This window comes from Piliocolobus tephrosceles, chromosome 13 (genome assembly GCF_002776525.5).
Source record: "Piliocolobus tephrosceles isolate RC106 chromosome 13, ASM277652v3, whole genome shotgun sequence".
In the NCBI taxonomy this organism is placed as follows: Eukaryota; Metazoa; Chordata; class Mammalia; order Primates; family Cercopithecidae; genus Piliocolobus; species Piliocolobus tephrosceles.
The window spans coordinates 61,854,542-61,867,442 of NC_045446.1; the positions used below are offsets into that span (position 1 = coordinate 61,854,542).

Below are 12,901 nucleotides of genomic sequence, written 5' to 3' on the forward strand. Positions count from 1 at the left end.
TGCTATACCCAGAATAGGCAAATCCATAGGGAAAGAAAGCAGATTCATAGTTGCAAAGAAAAAGGGAAGAAATTGAGAGGAACTGAGTTTCTTTTTGAAGTCATCAAAGTTTTCAGGAGTCAGATAGTGGTGATGGTTGCACAACCATGTAAATATACTAAAAACTATTGAAGTAGATGTGTTAAAATGGTGAATTCTATGTCACGTGAGTTTTATCTTAACACAGAATTTAAAATATAATAATGAAAAGATCATAGATGCTTGGATGAATTTGATAAGGCTTTGTTTTCAGAAGAGGAACATTTAACTTTTTTGTATGGGTATGTAGGACTTGGCAAGTCTAGGTCAAGCATTCCAAACGAAGACAGAATTGTGAAAGATCACAACAATCTGGGAATAACAAAGATTCATTGTTAAGTGTAAACAGCTTGCACTGGGAAGAGAAGAATAAATTGTGACAGGCGAGATACGCTAGACGTTGTTATTGAAGTGGTTACGTAATCTCATTTATGCTGTTAGGAAAACAAATGTAGAACATCCTCAGGATGCTGTATGATACTGTAGAGATGCCATTTGAAGCACCCTGAAATTTAGTTGTGTGTCCTCCACTAACTTGTTTTTTCGTCAGTAATCAGAGGAAGTAACTTTATTTTTAATTCTGGTACCCAGAGTTTGACTTAATGTTTAATTATTAATGTTTACTAAAAGATGAATAAATACAAGCTAGTATCTGTCCTTTTTTTCCCAGAGCGATTTGGATTTCACAGAAGTTGAATATTAATTCATGACAGAGTCTCAGTTTTTCTTGAAGCATAAGATTTTTGGTTTAATTGAAAAGTAATGACTATGGCTTAGGATTTTTTTGATATCATGTTTTCATCAAATGAACATATATATACTGTTTTTCAAACCAGAATAATTGCAAGATAAATTATAGAACGAAGAGAATATTAATATGTTGTGTTTGTACATTTTAATTTACAAAACTTTTTTCAGATTCGTTATCTTTGGTTTTTTTTGGAGAAAGAATCTCGCTCTGTCACCTAGGCTGGAGTGCAGTGGTGTGATCTCAGCTTAATGCAACCTCCACCTCCTGAGTTCAAGCGATTCCCATGCCTCAGCCTCCCCAGTAGCTGAGATTACAGGTGCACACCACCACTGTCTGGCTAACAGATTTATTATCTTGATTAGATTTTTTAAAATGTCAGACAAATCATTTTAATTAGGGGCTGGAAAGATAAGTACAAATCAATTCTAGAACAATAAAGACAGTTCTGTTAGTATTCACACATACATACAGATAGTGCATCACAAATCCAGAATGGTCCAAAATCCAAAACTTTGAGCACTGACGTGACATTCAAAGGAAATGCTCATTGGGACATTTTGGATTTTCACATTTGGGATACTCAACTGGTAACTGTAATGCAAATATTTCAAAATACAAAAAAATCCAAAATACTTCCAGTCCCAAGCATTTTGGATGAGGGATACTCAACATGTACAAAGTTGGGTGTGAACATCCTTGTTTTATGGGAGCAAGTGAATGGCAGAGATGAGGGTTGAAATCTGGTCTTGTGATTTTTAAAGCCAGTGAAATACATTTAAAGTAAAGTAAAAATTTCCTTGATGCTTTTGTTTTTCAGAGATTGAAACCAACAAATCCAGCAGCCCAGAAGGCTCTTACTACACCTACTCATTATAAATTGACACCCCGCCCTGCCACTAGAGTCCGGCCAAAGGCTTTACAAACAACAGGCACAGCGAAGTCACATCTTTTTGATGGGCTGGATGACGATGAACCATCCCTAGCCAATGGAGCATTCATGCCCAAGTGAGTTTATTTTTGTTAACAGAAATTAAGTATGAAATACTGATGTAAACTAAGTATGAAACAATATACAATTATTTATTTAAATATATTACAGATGTAATACAGTCCACTTTGTTTGTTTTTCTTTTTGAGACAGAGTCTTACTCTCTCGCCCAGGCTGGAGTGCAATGGCATGATCTTTGCTTACTGCAACCTTTGGCTCCTAGGTTCAAACGATTCTCCTGCCTCAGCCTCCTGAGTAGCTGGGATTACAGGCATGTGCCATCACGCCTGGCTAATTTTGTATTTTTAGTAGAAGCGGGGTTTCACCGTGTTGGCCAGGCTGGTCTTGAAACCCTGACCTCATGTGATCTACCGACTGGCCTCCCAAAGTGCTGGGATTATAGTGCCGAGCCACTGTGCCCAGCCAGTCCACTTTTTTATAATTTGAAAAATACGGAACATCACAGAGAAGAGTAAGAGTCCCCTGATCATTCCCAGGGATAACTCATAGTTAGCATAAAAATATTTTGATACATATGCCTCTTATTTTACATATTCATGATTTTGTTTTGGTTTTGAATAATTAGGGTTTTTTGTTGTTGTTTTTAAAAGTTCAGGTCTCCCAGGCTGGAATGCAGTGACTGCAGCCTCAGCCTCCACAGCTCAAGCGATCCTTCCACCTCAGCCTCCCAAGTAACTGGAACTATAGGCTTGTGCCACCATGCCTAGCTAATTTTTTTATTTTTGTAGAGATAGGATCTTCCTATGTTGTTCAGTCTGGTGTTGAACTCCTGGGCTCAAGTGATCAGCCGTCTCAGCCTCCCAAAAGTGTTGGGAATTAAAGGTGTGAGCCACCACATCTGGCCGTGTTTATTTTTCTTTCCTTTTTTTTTTTTTTTTTTAAGAGACAGGGTCTCTCTTTTTTGCCCAGGCTAAAATAAAGTGGTATGATCATGGTTTACTGTGACCTTGAGCTCCTGGGCTCAAGCCGTCCTCCCACATGAGCCTCCCAAGTAGCTAGGACTACAGCTATGCACCACCAGGCCTGGCTACTTGAAAAAATTTTTTTGTAGAGATGGTGTCTTGCGTATGTTGCCTAGGCTGGTCTCAAACTGGTGTCAAGCGGTCCTCCCACCTTGGCCTCCCAAATTGCTGGGATTACAGGTGTGAGCCACTGTGCTAAGACTACTTTTCCTTTTTTCTTACAACTCACAATGGTCAAATAGATTAAGAAGAATCTGGTTTTGTTTGTTTGTTTGTTTGTTGAGACAGAGTTTTGCTGTTATTGCCCACGTTTGAGTGCAGTGGCATGATCTTGGCTCGCCACAACCTCTCCCTTCCGGGTTCAAGTAATTCTCCTGTATCAGCCTCCCGAGTAGCTGAGATTACAGGCATGCGCCACCATGCCCGGCTGATTTTTTTTTTTGTATTTTTAGTAGAGAGAGGGTTTCTCCATGTTTGTCAGACTGGTCTCGAACTCCTGACTTTAGGTGATCCCCCCGCCTCGACCTCCCAAAGTGCTAGATGTGAGTCACCATGCCCAGTGTGTTTGTTTTTTTATACGTTATAATTTTATACAAATATAGAACCAAAAATAAAATAATTACACAGAAAAAATACAGAAAAGTATGTAGAAAAGTCATTGGTAAACACAGAAAACTACACTTAAATGATGCTTTAGAACAAATATACCTCAAAGTGTTGATACATGCATGGAACAAAAACCTGAGGAAAATTAAAAATCAGACTATTAACATTATTTAACATCAGGAGAGAGAATGTCATTTCTTGGTTATTTTTCTAGATATATACACACACACACACACACAGGCTTTTTTAACAAGTACTTTTCTAGTCAGAAAAAAAGGGGGGTTTTTTTGGGTGGAACATTTTGTAAGCTTTGGAGAACAGTTTTTTTCACTCCCAATTCTTTGTCTATGAAGGTTAATAAGTTAAAAACATTACATGCAACTTTCTTTCCCTAAAAACATGGTGGTAATCCAGCCGGGCGCAGTGGCTCACGCCTGTAATCCCAGCACTTTGGATGGCCGAGGTGGGCAGATCACCAGAGGTGGGGAGTTCAAGATCAGCCTGGCTAACATGATGAAACCCCGTCTCTACTGAATATACAAAGTTAGCTGGGCATAGTTGCGTGTGCCTGTAATCCCAGCTGCTTGGGAGGCTGAGGCAGGAGAACCGCTTGAACTGGGGAGGCAAGGTTGCATTGAGCCGGGATTGCAGCCCCGTACTCCAGCCTGGGTGACAGGGTGAGACTCGGCCTCCAAACAAAAAAGAAAATATGGTAATCTGCTTCACAAAAGGTGGAAAGTCTAATTTTACGTGTTTCTTAGAATATCAGTAAATTATTTTGAAGGCAGGGACTGTGTATTATTTATATCTGTCCTAGCATTTTATTTATTTATTTATGTATTTATGTATGTATTTTTGAGATAGTCTTGCTCTGTCACGCAGGCTGGAGTGCAGTGGCACGATCTCGGCTCACTGGGTTCAAGCAATTCTCCTGCCTCAACCTCCCAAGTAGCTGGGACTACAGGTGCATGCCACCACACCCAGCTAATTTTTGTGTAGAGATGGGGTTTCGCCATGTTGGCCAGGCTGGTCTTGAACTCCTTACCTCAGATAATTCACCCGCCTCAGACCCCCAAAGTGCTGGGATTTCAGGTGTGAGCCACTGTGCCCGGTCTTGTCCTAGCATTTTATACACTGTTTTTGCACAGAGTAGGTAAAAAAGTTTACAGTAGTCTGATCATCAGGTCAGTAGCTCGAGATCAGTTTCACCAGGCCTTAGGATTTTCAGACACACAAGTAGAAAGGATTAGATTGGGAGGACATATATTTTGCTGTTAATACCATCTGACCTCCTTGGCTTCACTTCTGGGGTGTTGCTGTCAAACGTCATCTTTTTTTTCTTTTTTTTTTTTTTTGAGACAAGAGTCTCATACCGTTGCCCATCCTGGAGTGCAGTGGTGCAATCATACGTCACTGCACCTTTGACCCCGGGCTCAAGAGATCCTCCCACCTCAGCTGCCAAATAGCTGAGACCACGGGCCCACACCACCATGCCCAGTTAATTTTTTTCTTTTTTTCTTTTTCTTTTTTTGTAGATATGGGGTCTGTCTTTGTTGCCCAGGGTGATCTCCAACTCCTGGGCTCAAGCCTCAGCCTCCCAAAGTGTTAGGATTACAGGCATGAGCTACTGCACCCAGCTACCTATCAACGGTCTTAATGTAACAGAAGCATTTTACACAGTTGATCTTGTCCCTCCTCCTTGATTCACTTTCATAATTGTCTTCTAGGACCCCACAATTTCCTAGTTTTCTTCCTGCCTCACTGGTTGCTGCTTCTCAGTCCCCTTTACTGGTTCCTGTTCATTCCACCATCTGTAAATTAGAATGCCCTTGGCTCAGTTGTTGATCACATTTTATCTATGCTTATTTCCAAAGTGCTTCAATTTATTCTCATGACTTTAAATATCATCTATAGTCTGATGATTCCCAAAGTTTTATCTCCAGCCCAGACCTCTTTCCCAAACTCAAGATTCTTATATCTTACCCTACTCTACATCTTCACTTTGATGTCTAAAATGCATTTATTTAAAATTAACATGTCCATGTCTTCTTTCTCAAACCTGTTCTACCCAAAACCTGTCTCAGATGATTGCATTTCTGTCATTCTAGTTGCTCAGGTCAGAAATTTTGGAGTCTTCCTTGACTTTGTCACACATTCCTCATCTAAGTTATCAGCAAATCCTCTTGGTTCTACCCTGTAGATTACTTAGAATCTGTATAGTTCTCACCGCATTCATTGCTATTACCCTAGTGCAAGCCACCACTATCTCTTGCCTGGATTACTGCAATACACTCTTCTGTTTTTATTGTTTTTATTTTTATTTATGTATGTATGTATTTATTTATTTATTTTTGAGACGGAGTCTCTCTCTCGCCCAGGCTGGAGCGCAGCACAGTGGCCCGATCTCGGCTCACTGCAAGCTCCGCCTCCTGGGTTCATGCCATTCTCCTCGCCTCAGCCTCCCGAGTAGCTGGGACTTCAAGCGCCCACCACCACGCCCAGCTAATTTTTTTTTTTTTTTCAGTAGAGACAAGGTTTCACTGTGTTAACCAGATAGTCTTGATCTCCTGACCTCAAGATCTGCCCACCTCGGCCTCCCAAAGTGCTGGGATTACAGGTGTGAGCCACCGCGCCCAGCCCCACTCTTCTGTTTTTACTCTTTTTTGCATCTGATTCTAAACATTGCTACGACAGTGGTCATTTTGAAGCGTAAGTCAGATCATTTCCCTTTTCTGCTCAAAACCCTAAAGTGGTTCACGTTTTTTTACTCAGACCAAAGTGCTTACATTGGCATATAAAGTCCTCAAAGGTAGGATTTCCCATTACTGCTCTGAACACATCTACCATTCTCTTCATTGCCTATTCCATTCTAAACTTAGTGCTTCCTTGCTCCTGTTAGGACAGGATAGGCATGCTATTTATTTGGGCCTTTGCCCCAATTGTTCCCTTTGAAACACTTCTCCTCATATATCCATTTAGCTAACCCTGTCACTCTTTTTTTTTTTGAGATGGAGTCTCGCTCTGTGGTCCAGGCTGGAGTGCAGTGGTGCAATCTCGGCTCACTGCAAGCTCTGCCTCCCAGGTTCACGCCATTCTCCTGCCTCAGCCTCCTGAGTAGCTGGAACTACAGATGCTCGCCACCACGCCTGGCTAATTTTTTGTGTTTTTAGTAGAGACGGGGTTTCACCACGTTAGCCAGGATGGTCTCGATCTCCTGACCTGGTGAACCGCCCGTCTCAGCTTCCCAAAGTACTGGGATTACAAGCATGAGCCACCGTGCCTGGCCAGAACCCTGTCACTCTTTACTCACATGTCACATCAATGAAGACTACTCTGACCACCCTATTTTTGGTTTATTTTTTTGTTTTTGAGACAGGGTCTTACTCTGTCACCCAGGCTGAGTGCAGTGGTGCTGTCATAGCTCACTACACCCTTGAATTCCTGGGCTCAAGGAATTCTTCTGACTTGGTCTTCTGAGTAGCTGGGACTACAGGTGTGTGCCACCATACCTGGCTAATTTTTTTTATTTTTTTAGAGACAGAGTCTTGCTGTGTTGCCCAGGCTGGTCTCAAACTCCTAGCTTCAAGTGATCCTCCCACCTCAGTTTCCTGAGTAGCTGGGACGATAAGTGCATGCCATTGTCCCTGGCTGATTTTTTAACAATTTTTTGTAGAGTACTGTTCCTACTTTTTAGTAGAGATGGTGTTTCACTATGTTACCCAGGCTTGTCTTGAACTCCTGGGCTCACACAATCCTCCCACCTCGGCCTCCTGAAATGCTGAAAGTACAGCACAATCCACCATGCTACCTTTATTTGAAACGTTTATTTACTCTCTCTTCCTACCCCCAACCCCAGTTGCTATGTTTCAGTGCATTGCAGTTATTGTTTTCTGTGATGTTCAAATTGTCTCATATTTGGCCATTAAGGAGCCCTTTCAGATTGGCTCCTAAGTCCTTTCCACATGCCTCAGTAGTGTTTGGCAACTTTCTTGCTTGTAGGATTAACTTTGTAAAATTTTGTTCAAGAGTTTTGCCCTCTGTGTTCATTAAATTCCACATACTGCCCGCGCCGCCCCCCCCCCCCCCCCCCCACCACTGGGGCTTTTTTTTGAGATGAGGTCTTCCTGTGTTGGTATAAAGATTATGCTGACCTCATGAACAAACTGGAGAGTATTTCCTCTTTCTATTTTCTAGAAATGTTTGTATAAGGTAATAATTTCTAGCTGGGTACAATGGCTCACATCTGTAATCTCAGCACTTTGAGAGACCAGAGCGGGAGGATCACTAGAGGCCAGTGAGACCAACCTTGGCAACAAAATGAGACTGTCTCTGAGAACAAATTTTTAAAAAAATTAGCCAGACATGATGGCACACGCCGATAGTCCCAGCTATTTGGGAGGCTGAGGTGGAAGCATCACAGGAGCCCAGAAGTTCAAGGTTGCAGTGAGCTATGATACCACCACTGCGCTCCAGCCTGTCTCAAAAAGAAAAGTTGGTAATATAATCTGATGGTAACATCAGATGTTTGGTACTGGTAATGATACATGGGTCTGAAGTAGTATTTATAAGACTATTTGGGAAAAAAGTATTTAAGAGTTAGAGTAGTATTCAGCTTTTTCTTTTATATTTTGAGTCACTTTTGATAAGTTACAGTTTTATAATATATTTATAAATATATTATAAATAATATATATATATTTATATATATAAATATTTATTAAATATATTTATAAATAATATTTCAATAACTAAAATTTCAAATTTATTGGCATAAAGTTGTTTAAAAATACCCTTGTCTGGTTTTTTTGTTTGTTTGTTTTTGTTTATCTCAGTGGCATCTATAGGGACACTCACTTTTTCATTCCTAACATTGATTTTTTTTTTGTGCCTTCTCTTTTTCTGTTTGACCAGGGATCTCCCAATAATACTGGTAATTTCAAATAACTAACTTATGACATTATTGATGTTCTTGTGCCTGTGATTGTTTACTGTTTCATCTTTTTTTAATTTATTATATTTTATTAATATTTAATCTTTATCTTGTTCCTTTCTCCTTTCCCCTTTGATTTTCAGCTTTCCTTCTTTCAAATGTATGCATTTAAATATGTAAATTTTTCTTTTAGTTCAACTCTGGTTTTTTATGTTTTTGTTATTAATTTCTAGATGAAAAGTAAAAAAGGATGATAGCAGTAGCAATTCTTAGAAATTTGAGAGTTCCTTTAATGGCCCAGTATATTGTTAGTTTGTAAATGTTCCATGCGTACTTGAAAAGAATGTGTACTCTGTAGTGAACGAATACAGTGCTCTTACATTAGGCTAAGTTAGACCAGCCTGGGCAACCTGGCGAAACCTTGTTTCAACAAAATATTGGCCAGGCATGGTGGTGGGCGCCTATAGTCACCAGCTACTCTGGAAGTTGAGGTGGGTGAATCGCCTGAGTCTGGGAAGTAAGTCAAGGCTGTAGTGAGCCATGATCAGTGATTGTACCACTACACACTAGCCTGGGTAACATAGTGAGACTCTGTCTAAAAGAAAAAAGAAAGAAACCTGAACTTTTTAGGTGTTTGTGATCGATCATTTACATCATTTGATATCCAGGATTTTTTTACATCAATACTTTCTTGTCATGTTTTTAAAAAATCTCTCTCTTTGGGCAAACCGAGGAAAGTAAAAAGAAAAAACTTTTTAGTCAGCAAATATCCATTTACCTTTTTCATTCAAGACAGCGTGATGAGTTCTATGGTGAGACCGCCATACATTTGCACTGCCAAAAGAGAGAAAGCATTTAGAGAGTATACAGATGATTGAAATGCAAACATAGTGTGATGAGTGAGCGAAGTGTCTGGATAAGGTGCTCGGGGCTGGGAGGAGGACAGTTTTCAACGGGATTTTCCACTGTGACTTGAAGGTGTTTAGCTTTATTCTTCTAAACACGATAGTGCAATGTATTTGATGCCTTGTGTTTTGGCTATACAATCCTAGGAAGCGTTTATAAATGAAACTTGTTAGGTTATTCTTAGGTGTACAAGAGTTGAGCAAAAGTGCACCATTGGACTCCAGTTTTTAAGATAATGTCTGGGACACATCTGTATGCCTGAGTAATTTTTTTCTTTTTCTTTTGGTTTCTTGTTTATAGGAAGAGCATTAAGAAGTTGGTTTTGAAGAACCTTAATAATAGCAATCTCTTTTCTTCTGTTAATCGTGATTCAGAACATCTAGCTTCACCATCTGAATATCCAGAAAATGGAGAGAGGTACACTCAATTCTGTTTTGAGTTGTTCTTAGTAGAGAGTCAGTCTCATTTTTAAGACATTCTTAGGAGTTTATGAAAATTTTTGAAGTTTGGTGAATATTGCAGAGAAGTATTACAGCTTATGAGCACATATAAATCAAATCATAGTTTTGTGTTTTGAATTCATTAAACCTTAAAATTATTGGAGTTCTGATTCAGTGCTTCAGAACTATTTTGGTGTTTGTGTATCTTGTTTTGGACAGGGTTAGCATGCATTTGACACCCTTCAGTCCTTTAAAATAAGGGATATTTTGTCTGATGATTTTCTTTCTTTCTTTTTTTTTTTTTTTCTTGAGACAGAGTCTCACTCTGTCGCCTAGGCTGGAGTGCAGTGGCATGAGCCAAGATAGCCTCCCATGCTCAAGCAGTTCTCCTGCCTCAGCCTCCCATGTAGCTGGGAATACAGGCACCTGCCACCATGCCTGATTAATTTTTGTATTTTCAGTAGAGACAGGGTCTCACAATGTTAGCCAAGGATGGTCTCAAACTCCCGACCTCAAGTGATCTGTCTGCTTTGGCCTCCTAAAATGTTGGTATTACATGTGTGAGCCACTGTGCCCAGTCTTTTTTTTTTTTTTTTTGAGACAGAGTCTCGCTCTGTCGCTTGGGCTGTAGTGCAGTGGCTGGATCTCAGCTCACTGCAAGCTCCGCCTCCCAGGTTTACGCCATTCTCCTGCCTCAGCCTCCGAGTAGCTGGGACTACAGGCGCCCGCCACCTCGCCCGGCTAGTTTTTTGTATTTTTTAGTAGAGACGGGGTTTCACTGTGTTAGCCAGGATGGTCTCGATCTCCTGACCTCGTGATCCGCCCGTCTTGGCCTCCCAAAGTGCTGGGATTACAGGCTTGAGCCACCGCGCCCGGCCCGTGCCCAGTCTTATACAGTGATTCTTTTTTTTTTTTTTTTTTGAGACGGAGTCTTGCTCTGTCGCCCAGGCTGGAGTGCAGTGGCGCTGTCTCAGCTAACTGCAAGCTCCCCCTCCCGGGTTTACGCCATTCTCCTGCCTCAGCCTCCCAAGTAGCTGGGACTACAGATGCCCACCACCTCACCCGGCTAGTTTTTTTTTTGGTACTTTTTAGTAGAGACGGGGTTTCACCGTGTTAGCCAGGATGGTCTCGATCTCCTGACCTCGTGATCCGCCCGTCTCGGCCTCCCAAAGTGCTGGGATTACAGGCTTGAGCCACCGCACCCGGCCTACGGTGATTCTTAATAGTTAGGTATATATTCTTTCATTTTAGAAATTTATTTATTTATAGGCCGGGCGCGGTGGCTCAAGCCTTTAATCCCAGCACTTTGGGAGGCCGAGACAGGCGGATCACGAGGTCAGGAGATCGAGACCCATCCTGGCTAACACGGTGAAACCCTGTCTCTACTAAAAAAACACAAAAAACTAGCCGGGTGAGGTGGTGGGCGCCTGTAGTCCCAGCTGCGCAGGAGGCTGAGGCAGGAGAATGGCATAAACGCGGGAGGCGGAGCTTGCAGTGAGCTGAGATCCGGCCACTGTACTCCAGCCTGGGTGACAGAGCGAGACTCTGTCTCAAAAAAAAAGAAGAAGAAATTTATTTTATTTATTTATTTTGAGGCAGAGTTTTGCTCTTGTTACTCAGGCTGGAGTGCAATGGCACGATCTCCGCTCATTGCATCCTCTGCCTCCCAGGTTCAAGCAATTCTTCTCCCTCAGTCTGCTGAGTAGCTGGGATTACAGGCTTGCACCTCCACTCCCGGCTAATTTTTTTTTTTCTATTTTTAGTAGAAATGGGGTTTCGTCATGTTGGTCAGGCTGTTCTTGGACTCTTGACTCAGGTGATCCACCCACCTCAGCCTCACAAAGTGCTGGGATTACAAGCGTGATCCACCACACCCAGCCGAAATTTATTTCTTTATAAATATATTTTATAATGTAAAGATTATGCATGGTCCGGGCGCGGTGGCTCACACCTGTAATCTCAGCACTTCGGGAGGCCGAGGCAGGCTGATCACCTGAGGTCGGGACTTTGAGACCAGCCTCACCAACATGGAGAAACCCCGTCTCTACTGAAAATACAAAATTAGCCAGGCCTGATGGCGCATGCCTGTAATCCCAGCTATTCGGGAGGCTGAGGCAGGAGAATCACTTGAACCTGGGAGGTGGAGGTTGCGGTGAGCCGAGATCGCACCATTGCACCCAGGCTGGATGACAAGAGTGAAAACTCTGTCTCAAAAAAAAAAGAAAAGATTATGCAAGGAAGATGTATTCTGTAAACTGCTTATTTCCATTTATTTTATTAGAAATGCCTTTCCATTATCTGTATGAATATATGTGTCTTTCCTTTTTTAAATGATTGCATAAGTCATTATTGTGAATGTAAGATAACTTGACCAATTCCTTATTAGTGGACGTTTAGATTATCTGGTATTCCTCTACTCAAAACAGTGCTTCAGTAAAAATCCTTATATACTGGCACATGTTCTCAGGGCCTCCCGAGGGCTGTATCACGAAAAAGAAAAAAAAAACAAGAAACTCGTTGTATAGACACCTTTGCACTCCTATTTTTTTTCTTTTGGATAAAATTCTAGTGTGTTTTTTAAAATTATTATTTACAAAGCATTTTCTAACATTTTGTTGATTGTAATCTTAAAAATCTAACTTTTTTTTGTTTTTAATCTTAAAATTAACCAGTTATTTGATTCCACAAAGGAGAGTATACAATAGAGACAGTAATTATCTGTTTCACAGTACTGCTATAGTAAGTATTAAGTGAATTTTTAATACATGGAACTATCCAAAACAGTACCAGGCACTTAGTAAAGGCTCAGTATTAGTTAGCTATTATCATTGTTATTACTACTACAAGAGGTTAAAGTATTATATCTTTTCCTTTTCAGATTTAGTTTCCTAAGCAAACCTGTCGATGAGAATCACCAGCAGGATGGAGATGAAGATTCCCTTGTGTCACGTTTTTATACTAATCCTATTGCCAAACCTATTCCTCAAACCCCAGAAAGTGCTGGAAATAAACACAACAACAGCAACAGTGTGGATGATACCATTGTTGTATTAAACATGCATGCTGCTTTGCGAAATGGGCTGGAAGGAAGCAGTGAAGAAACCTCTTTTCATGATGAGTCACTTCAAGATGACCGAGAAGAAATAGAAAACAATTCTTACCATATGCATCCGGCAGGTCAGGTTCAGATTGGTGTTAAATCTCTTACCAGTCATTTCA

The 12,901-nt window shown here is 41.0% G+C and overlaps 1 protein-coding gene across 8 annotated transcripts in view; it reads left to right on the top strand.

The window, feature by feature from the left end:
• NUP98 (nucleoporin 98 and 96 precursor) overlaps positions 1 to 12,901 on the top strand; it is a 124,334-nt gene that overhangs the window by 60,605 nt on the left and 50,828 nt on the right. For all 8 annotated transcript variants that reach the window (XM_023209572.2, XM_026447484.2, XM_023209576.2 and 5 more), the window contains 3 exons: positions 1,647 to 1,834; positions 9,543 to 9,659; positions 12,561 to 12,859. In XM_023209572.2, coding sequence (XP_023065340.1) covers positions 1,647 to 1,834; positions 9,543 to 9,659; positions 12,561 to 12,859 — 604 coding nt within the window. The remainder of the gene's footprint in view (positions 1 to 1,646; positions 1,835 to 9,542; positions 9,660 to 12,560; positions 12,860 to 12,901) is intronic.